This window comes from Rhinichthys klamathensis, unplaced genomic scaffold (assembly GCF_029890125.1).
Source record: "Rhinichthys klamathensis goyatoka isolate OS25496 unplaced genomic scaffold, OSU_Roscu_1.1 h1tg000191l_1, whole genome shotgun sequence".
Lineage (NCBI taxonomy): Eukaryota > Metazoa > Chordata > Actinopteri > Cypriniformes > Leuciscidae > Rhinichthys > Rhinichthys klamathensis.
The window spans coordinates 9,901,492-9,912,373 of NW_026606717.1; the positions used below are offsets into that span (position 1 = coordinate 9,901,492).

General features: G+C 38.3%; 1 protein-coding gene across 1 annotated transcript; it reads left to right on the plus strand.

The window, feature by feature from the left end:
- The first annotated feature begins 321 nt into the window (after window positions 1–321).
- On the plus strand, window positions 322–2,103 carry LOC130095616 (gastrula zinc finger protein XlCGF8.2DB-like). Its single transcript, XM_056262364.1, has 3 exons — window positions 322–379; window positions 1,160–1,380; window positions 1,450–2,103. Exons 1-3 carry the CDS (start codon window positions 322–324, stop codon window positions 2,101–2,103), a joined length of 933 nt encoding a protein of 310 aa, XP_056118339.1.
- Window positions 2,104–10,882: the final 8,779 nt, after the last annotated feature.

Here is a 10,882-nt window from a genome sequence, read left to right on the forward strand (position 1 = left end):
TTTGTACATTTTTTATTTTATTTTCAAATCTCATTTTATTCATTTGTGAATTTTATTAATTTTGTGAAACTCCTTACCATTATTTGTGAATCTCAATAAATTCATTTGGAATAATGCAACTATTCTATCCCCATAGATTGTAAATGTGATGAGCATCTGCTAAACGAGCAGCAACCCCAATTCACACCTTCAGTCAGTGAAGCCGCTCCCACTGCCATTTGTGAGAGTTTAAATGCTGTGGAATATACCCATCTTCCCACAGGAGAAGAAGCAAGCAGGAGGAATTACTCCAGGAGAAACTACTGACATACTATTGAAAAGATGGAGTTTGAGGAGGAATCCTGCAGAGTAAAAGATGAAGATACAGAGGAACAAATTGGTTGGTGTTTTCCATCATTCTCTTCAAAGACTACTGAGGAATAGGTGTGTAACGGTTCGGTTTTTATCACGGTTTTAGGATGTTCACACTTGACGTGTTTGGTTCAACTATAAAAAAAACCTGGCTCGATAACACTGTTAGTGGGGTTCATTTGAATAAGTATGAACGCTGCCATCCGAACCCTGGTGTGCACCAAACAAGCGGGCCGAGAGCGCTGAAAAGATGGGTCATGGTCTGCTTCCAAACAAACTCTGGTGCTGTTCAAATTATATATGTAAACAAATCAAAAACAGGAAGATGAGACCCTAAAAAGGACAAAATGCTCACGCATATCATTTTTTTCTCATCATAGTTGTGATGTTTTCCATCAAAGTTCGGTACCAGCATCAGAACCGCATCTCCTCGCAGCAGATCTTTTTTTGTGTGTGTGACGGAGGGATTCCTGCCGCTGTTTTGACTCCTTTACACATTTTATAAGCTCTTCACGAGTTCTCAGCTGGTCAAAATGCCATCATATGTAGGCTACACACAAACAATGAGTGCATTTATCCCAGCACACTGCATTGGATTGGATGTTTGTTTGGTGTTAGTGTTTTTTTTGTTTTTTTTTTAACAGAGAACCGTTACACCCTTCCTGAGGAACATTAAGATGAAAAATTACATAAAAATATATCTAAAACTAGATATACTAGTATTAAACTAGATGTCTGCTAAATTGTGATTGAACCATATTCTTTTCATTTCTCATTTATCCTTCTTTATTGAATTTGTTGATTTTAGACCTGATGGAAGACAAACAGAATGAAAATGAAGTCAATTCAAATAGTGAAAAGAATTTCACACAAAAACGAGCTGGAAAAACTGGAGTCAAAGGATCTTTCACCTGCTCTGAGTGTGGAAAGAGTTTCAGGAATAAATCAAACCTTAAGAGACACACGAGAGAACACACTGGAGAAAGACCGTTCTCCTGCATTCAATGTGGAAAGAGTTTCACTCAGAAAGTAAACTTAAATGATCACATGAGATCACACACTGGAGAAAAACCGTTCACATGCACTCAGTGTGGAAAGAGTTTCATATATAAAGGAAGCTTAAATGATCACATGAGAATTCACACTGGAGAAAAACCGTTCACATGCACTCAATGTGGAAAGAGTTTCGTACATAAAGGAAACTTTAGTGTGCATATGAGAATTCACACTGGAGAAAAACCGTTCACATGCACTCAGTGTGGAAAGAGTTTCACCCAGAAAAGAGTGCTCAAAGATCATCTGCTCTCTCACTCTGGAGTGAAGTCGTTCAGCTGTGATCAGTGTGATAAAACATTTCTTTTGGCATCAAACTTAAGAGCACACCTTAAAGTTCATGCAGATGTGAAGCCTCACATCTGTTCTTTTTGTGGAAAGGGTTTTTCACTACTTAATGCTTTTAAAGTGCATGAGAGTATTCATACTGGTGTGAGACCTCATCTGTGCTCTGACTGTGGGAAGACCTTTATTTCATCCGGCACCTTAAAGAGACATCAAAGAGTTCATACTGGAGAGAAACCGTACAAGTGCTCACACTGTGAAAAGAGTTTTGTTCGGTCAGAACACTGGAAAGCTCATGAGAGAGTTCATACTGGAGAGAAGCCACACCAGTGCTCTTCGTGTGGGAAGAGTTTCATCCAAATGTCTCATCTACAGGTTCATAAGAAAAAGCATTGCCCAAAGGTGCCTAAGTGAGCAAACTTTCATGTTCAGATCTAGGTGGGCGATATATCGGCAGACACAATAAACTGGTAGAACAGGGGTTTCCAACAACATTGCTGCAGCCTCCCAACACGGCACATTTTCCATGTCTCCATTGTCTTACACACCATTTTCAGGTCTTGTGTTCTCTACTATTAAGCTGATTAAGTTGAATCAGGTGTGTTTGTTTGGGGAGGCATGCAAAATGTGCAGTATTGGGGGCCTCCAGGAACGTGGTTGGGAACCACTGCGGTAGAAATTTGTCAACTGGGAGAGATTTTGGACTATTTTCTCCACATATGACATATATGACTCTTTAGATGAAAAACAAAGATTTTTGGAAAAAATAATCCCTCTCTGTATACAATGCACAGAACATGCAAAGTTGATCCTTCAAAAACTTCTAAAACTAAAGTGAACAGCGGTAATCCATACAACTCCAGTTGATGAATCGATGTCTTCTTAACTCTTTCCCCGCCAGCGTTTAAAAAAAAGTTGCCACCGCCAGTCCATTTTATTCTAGCTTCATGCATTCTTTTTTTATCTACACATGAATGTGGGTAAGTTTCATAACAAAAACAAAAAAACATTTTAAACAAAAAGCAGAGAAAATCACATATTTGTCAAAGACTTCGTCTGAATCGAATTCAGAATGATGATCAAAACATAGATGGAGTAGATCGAGCCCATCAACACCCCTAATGCTTGCACAGTCCTATAGAGTTCCGGGGGATGACGTTGTTATGCGACCGGAAACCACGGGCACCGCCATTTTGGCAGTATTCGGCATACTGGCAGACTGTTGTGGTGAAGGCGGTTAAACATGGTCGATAACTGTTGTGCACCAGGTTGCACAAATAAACGAGGGAAAAAGAAAGGTACGTCGTTTTACCGCATTCCTAAAGATGCGGAGAGGCGAGCTAAGTGGATCAGTGCCATTAAAAGAGCCAGGAGCAAGCAAAACAAGACTGAAAGATGGGACCCCCCAGCCGTTGGATTCCGCTTGTGCAGCGATCACTTCATATCAGGTAAGTTAGCGAATACAAAGCTTACTAACTTAAGTATTCATTATTTAATAGTATAACAGTTAATTGTGGTTTCTGGTCAGTTTAATACTAGCTAGTTGAATTATAGCATGCAATTCGTGGGGCTAACAATGTCATGTTTTGTAAGCTAGCAAGTGCTAACGAGTAAACAAAACCCAGTCCGACACTGACATTTTTCTATTTATTTTGTAGGGAGAAAGAGTGATCATCCTTTGAGTCCGGACTTTGTTCCATCTATTTTCAACTACGTTCCATCTCCAGAGAAGAGGAAAAGAAAAATGAGACTGGAGGTTTTCAACAGACGACAGAAAGCAAAGCTACAGAAGATAGAGCAGACAAAGCTATCTGCGAAAGCCATCCCTCCCAGGTGAATATATCAAACGTTTCTGAACCTGTTCAACCCCACTTCCATGGATTTTAAAATTCATTGTAGGTTTAATCACTGCATTTTGGCTGCATGTGATTGTCACTGTCATTATCAATATCAATCTATCAATAATATATATTATGATGTAAATTATTAATCTAGTATATACTGCAGAAAACAGAGAGTGATTGACAAAAAAGTCAAACTGTCATCAGTTGTGTACATATACTCTTAATCTACTAATATTCTAATTCTAACCTAATATTCCGTCCTTCGGGTGAGACGTTAAACCGAGGCCCTGACTCTCTGTGGTCACAAAAAATCCCAGGATGTCTTTCGAAAGAGTAGGGGTGTAACCCCGGCATCCTGGCCAAATTTGCCCAGTAGCCTCTGTCCACCATGGCCTCCTAATCATCCCCATATATATATACCAATTGGCTTCATCACTGTCTCCTCTCCACCAGTAAGCTGGTGTGTGGTGGGCGTTTTGGTGCCATATGAGTGCCGAGAAAAGCGCTATATAAATGTAATGAATTATTATTATTATTACTATTGTGTTTTCACCAGAGCATCAACCGATTGTCCCCAAGACAGCAACAAGGATCCTACTGCAGACCAGACAACTCCCAGCTTAGAGCCTTTGAAGGAATCTACCCACGAAGAACCTGAAAATGATGTCCAGCCTGTTCTCCATGAGGATGATCCAGCAACTCCACCATGCAGCACTGAAACCTGTGGTGAACGCATCCAATCTCTTGAGCAAGAATGCCAAGCTCTGAGGACAGAAAATATGTTGTTGAAGGAAAAAATGAATAGGACTACACTGAATGAGATGAGCTTGGATAACAATGATAAAAGGGTTAATACTCTCACTGGTTTATCAACATATTCAATTCTCATGACAATTTTTCATATTGTGGCTCCTTTTCTCAAAATTAAGTCTGGTTTAACATGTTTTCAGCAGTACATGTTAACATTAATGAAGCTTAGAATGAATTTGTCATTTGAATTTTTGGCTTATTATTTTGGCATTGACTCAACCACTGTTTCAAAGCTCTTCAAACACTGTATTAGTGTGATGCATTGTAGACTGGTGCCAAGTCTAGTGTTGTGGCCTGACAGAGAAAGCTTAAGAAAATCTCTTCCATATGCATTTCGAAACAGTAGCTTTGAAAAGACAGTTTGCATTATAGATTGTTTTGAAATATTTCTAGAGAAACCCAGTAGATTGCTAGCCAGTGCTCAGTGTTACTCATCATACAAATCACACCACACAATGAAATATTTAATTGCAATTTGCCCTCAAGGTTCCATTTGTTTCATTTCTACTGGATGGGGAGGTCGCACAAGTGACAAGTTCATCACAGAACAAAGTAACTTTTTATCTCATTTGCTCCCAGGGGATGTAGTTTTAGCGGACAGAGGTTTCCTGGTTAAAGAGTCCATTCAGAGATGCCAAGCTGAATTAAAGATTCCTGCATTTATTTGTGGAAAGAAGCAGTTAGATCCTGTTGACTTGGAGAACACCAGATGTCTAGCCTCTCTTAGGATACACATTGAAAGGGTAATAGGAGTTCTCCGTCAAAAGTACACAGTCTTGCAAAGCACTGCCCCCATAAGTTTCATGGACATAGACAGAGAAAATGATGTGACCTACCTTGACAAGATTGTGAGCATATGTTGTGCACTTACAAATGTGTCTGAATCTGTGGTGCCCTTCCAGTGATGGGGATGTACAGTAAATTGAACTGATGTGACTGGCTACAGATGTGTTTAACCAGGAAATAAACCTTTTTGAGACCCACTTCTTGCTTCCTTGTGACATTACTTTTGATTATTTTGATCACTCGCTATTCTGATGCGATCACATTCTGTTTACAGATCAAGCTGCACATCCACCCATTCCAACTGAGTTCCACCCAAGCAGATATTTGTTCTGGTGTGTTTGCTATAAATGACCTACTACCCGTGCTTCATATCTTTGATCGCTACAGATACAGATATAGCTTATTGAAATTATATGCAAATTTTGTATGAGCAGTCAGAATGACTGCCATGGCCATTCTAGTAGTTATAGAATTCTGGTAGTTCTAACTACCAGAATTCTATAACTACTAGAATGGCGATGGGAGTCATTCTGACTGCTCATACAAAATTTGCATATAATTTCAATAAGCTATATCAAATCTAAGAATAAATGGATCTGTAATGTTAGGATAGGTAATAATGAACATCAGAACACTACATTTTAATTCTAATGTATGTGAAAATATTAGTTAATCCACAACCACAGAACAGCTATTGTAATTACAGATACAGATGCTTTGTAAAATGAAAACAAATGTATCCATCCTTGAATAATAAATTATAGCCTAATTAGTTTGTTTTATTTTTGAAATATCTATTTTACCAGGGCTAATGGTATGGGCTAAGAAACTCAAAAGATTGCATAATGATGGAGAAGAGAACAATATTGGTTTAACAACTGTTTATTCATAAATAAGAGAGTACAGTATCAGCTACTACTATTTACTAATTTCATAGTCTCCTCACTAAGTTTTTTTTTCTTTTTTTGGCATTGATTATTTTTCGGCAGCTGGGACATACCCACTGTTTTGGGACCCTTTTCATGCAAAGGCAGGTTTGGTGAAACTTTGTAACTGAACAAAAGCCTGATGCACAGACCAACATGTTCCCTGCTTCTGGTTCACGGCAGTAGCACCACTGTTGTTGACTATGATCAAATGCTGCTGGTTTTGGTGCAGAAAAATATTTGGCTAGCAGCTCTGGAATCATACATTTTTTAAAGAAGTCACAAGCACATTCCAATTCTTTGTCAAAGAATGCTACATCAGGAGTGACACGTTCAACAAAAGGTGAAGTACTTTCTTTTTCAGTCCACAGAATGAAATCACAATATGGTTTGTCAGTAACAAATAGCTGCATCTGTACTTGATAATAGTATGCATGGTCCCGCTTTAGTCAAATTTTTCCTTGCGCATCTTTTTCAAGGCAAAAGTGTGCAACAGAATTTGCTGCCTCATTAACAGAAAGGTCCTTTACAGAAAATGGGCACTTAATTTCAATGACACCTGAACCACAGCAGCTGCAGGAAACATATCCATCAGGTGAGGCCCCAATAAATGGGTGCAGGGGTGAAATCCTGAATCCAGCTGTTCCTACCATGACATCCGTGTGTGAGAGGCGATGCTGCATTTCATAGTATTTTCTTGCCAAATCCTCGTGCTGACATCCCCATCTGAAGAAACAACAATAACATTAGTTTTGGACAATAGTAATGCCACTCCACATTGGTACCTCCCTGGTCTTTCAAATTGATACTACTTGTTTTTACACTCATGCTTTTTTAGAATAGTACCGTACTTCCTGGATTTACCCTCCCTGTTATTTTACATACATGACATTCACTTGATTGTACACCATCTGAAAATGACAATTAAATACACAGGAGCAGTTACACACTCCATGGCCCATTTTCCCTAACTCTACCTGATAGCCTCACTGGTGAAACTATGTGACTTTGGGTAACATATTTGTCTTATCAGAGACACTGCAGGCTTTCTGACGTCTGTCTTTGTGGCTGCTCTGAAGGTAGATCCTGTTACCCTACCACTCCTTTGCTCAAACCAGATTTTGGACTTGGACTGGGCTCGGGTTTCCTCCTCTACAATATCACTCTGAAAACACGACAATCCAAACTGTTAAACTGTTGCACATAACATTTTAAGTACATGATAGATTTAAAATTTTGCTCAATTAGCCACATTAAAACATCTCACTCAAATGGAGAACAAATACTGCAGTATATAGTCCACAACAACAGTTGATAATGAAAGACTGCCACCCTTCAATCAAAAGACCTTAAGATATGTTTGGTAATTGTAACTGAATGAATTTAAAATTAATTTGCTATGTTTTCAGATCAATATATTTGTTTCCTTAAAATTTTAAATAACTAACTTTATTCTCATCTGAATTATAAATCATTTATTTCTGTATAAAATTATACTACCATTAAAAAAACATTTGTTTTTCTTTTTTAATCAATGTAGAATGTGTCATTTAAAAATAAACAGATTATTGCTCTTTTTTACTTAGTCGGGTCACAGAGGTTACAGTTTGACAAAAGTGCAGTGTTGTTTACCACAAATATAAGTAGTACTACTGCTAATACTAGTACTAATACTAAACACTTTGCAGTTTGAATTATGTCTTGTATGAACAAAATCACGGAGTATGCCTCTCTCTCTCTGACACAGACACACACACATTTCAGCAATGATAGATACAATTTTCTGTACCTGTTCTTTGGTCACAGTTATCTCTTCAAATAGTGCTTCTGCTCGGTCTTGTAACTCTGCCAGGTTGAGGTCTCTTGTCTGCTTGTCATACAGGTTGGTGAGGGGTTCTGGTAGATCCATCATGACAGCCTTTGGCACATAGGATGCTGCATACTCTTTGACAACAGACAGGACTACTGGTTTGATGATCTGCTCCTCTTGTGTGCGGCATTGCGAGAGGTTGTTGTAGAGTTGGGCTTGCTCAGCAGCGGTCAGAGGTGGGAAAGCTGGGGGGGCAGAATGACCTTTCGAAGATTTTCCTTTTTTATAGTGTTGAGAGTTGTTAAAAATTATGTCCTTGCCCTGCTGATACTCCACTTTCTTTAAAGAGTCCTCACTTGGGGTGGCCCACTTGCACTTTTTGGATGTTACAGCTATCTCTTCTTTTCTTCCATTGTTATGCTGCCATATGCTGAACAACACAGCTGACACATGGGAGCAGCTCTCACCAAGTCCAGCTGTGCAATTGCAGTGGGCTCCCAAGACAACCCCATCATTCCTCACCACCATCCATGGCTTTAACTGAGGGTCATTAAGCCTTTGGGAATGATTAACCTATACATGAAATTAAAAAATGTCAGCTAACTTGCGTGAGTGTGTACATCAAAGATACAAACTAACTACAGTCCTACAGATAGCCAGACGCACCGCGGTTGCTAGCCAAGCTAACATAAACAAACAACCCGGACCCCTACTAGCCATGCTAACGTTACACTACACTGTAAAAAATTATCGTGATTTTAACGGTAAAAGACTGTAAAAATGCTACAGTGCAAAACTGTTAATTGGTTAACAGAAAGTTTCCTTACTATATACGGTAAATAACTGTGATAGATCTAACGGTACATTTAATGTAATTTTACTGTAAAATACCGTTAAATTTACAGTTTTTGAAAGTGAAAAGAACAACTCATTGTATAATTTACAGTGAAAAACCGTAAATTGACATTCCCACAATTCCCTGCATGACACTTCACATTTGATTTATTTTTGTTGAAATAACTGTTTCTTCTTAGTTTTCTTAATTCGTTTCTAATCAGTTATGTACATTAGGGTTTTATGTTACATTTAATGTTGTTAAATTAATGTTTATTTCATTTTTAAAATTTCATGTGTGTTACCATGATGGTGTTTAATGTTTGTGCGAATAACACTGTGCAGCTTCAATATAATAGTATTAACTTTCTTGTGGATGATTGCTTGTGATGAGCTTTGATTTATCATGTGACTGATCACTGCTGTGATGATTGTTGGTTGTCAGTGTATTACAATGGTACAAAACAGATATTAATACTTCAATAGGTTGGTAATTTATCATTATATCAGATAATGAATTACGGTTTAATACTGTAAATTTTACGTTAAGTCTGTAAAACCAAAAACGTTGATACCGTATTTTTGACGGTAAAGTTCTGGTAACCACAGCTGCCAGTTTTTTTCCGTAAAAACAACGGGATTTTTTTTACAGTGTACCTATTAAACTGATACACTTACCCTTCCAGTGATGATGCAGCATTTTTTTGCTTGAAGATTCCACAGCTGGATGTTTGTTACAAAGCCAGACTGAGTCCATTTGTAACCCTCCAGGCTTTTGTAGGCTTTTAGAGAGTCACCCGAGTATGAAGATGGGAAGTTTATCAGGTAGTTATATATATCCGGATACTGCAGATCTGGGACGTCTTTTTCACCGGAGATACTTGTGAAAAGCACCCCGGGGGCATTGTATGGGTCGGTAATATTTAACCTATTTAATTTTTTTATATAAAGCTCAATGTCATGCGAATTGAAGTGAGATGAGTACTCCGATGGCTTGAAAGCGTCGGCGCTGCTGGAGCTGGCCATTTTACTGCCAAAATGGCGGCCCGAACACCAGTAGTCACGTGGGGTCCGTAGCTCTATAGCTCGTCCTGGGTCGACATTTCATTCAGCAACATTAGGCAGTTCTGATTTATACGCCGTTTAATGTTGGTGATTGCGTTATTTTACATATGAACATGATTACATATGATATCGCTTGTTTCTGCATCTTCTTCGCGTGTGTTTTGATAAGGAGATTCGGTACTCTTTTAGAAGATGTCATAGCGCCTTTAACAGTGTAAACACCAGGGATGGCCCGATACCATTTTTTAAAAAACCAATACGAGTACGAGTATTTACATTTGTGTACTTGCTGATACCGAGTACCGATACCGATATTTCTACCGCAAAAGTAACTATAGGCTCCCAGAAAAGAAGACAGAAGACTATTTAGAACACAGATTAGAAGACTGTTTTTATTTTCTTCTCTGCTTGTTTTAACAAGTCTAAAAATAAATAATAATGAGTAAAATAATAAATGTATTAACACACAAACCACTGTTAATTTAACATAATAGCAAGCAGGCTACTGCATGCATGGTCTGGCATGACTGAATGCGCGCAAAGTGCGGAGCGGAGTATAATTACTTAATAATTCCTAAAAAGCTGACAGTTCATCGCGATCTCACACGTCTGTTATTATCAATGAAGCTGACTGCACAATGAATCTTTCATAATATCTACACTTTGTTTGTTATAATTATAGGATTTGCCAGCATACAGAATTCAGCACTGAACAAAAAAGTCCGTTTTGAGCGGAGGGGAGGGGAGTCTATCTTAAATGCTTCTGATTGGCCATTGCGTTCAACAAATCAACACATATGACTGTGATTGGCTACATCGCTCAACGCTGCAAACATGTTATGAAGAGAAACTCTGGCCTGTAAATCGTTTCTATTTTGTTTTAGTTGTTCTTGTTGCTTTTCTGCAACAGATGAATAAAAATCTATGAAAAAGACAAAAAGTCCAGGGTGCTCAAGGAGTTCAAAAAAAGTATTAGAAGGTGCTCTTTGGGGTCGAGAGTTCAATGTCATTTAGAAAAGGGAATCCAAGGCACTCTTCTTTAGAAAATTAAAAAGCCTTTATTAAACTGGCTCTATCATGATTGAATAAATTATTAAAACATGTGGGGGAAAATACAA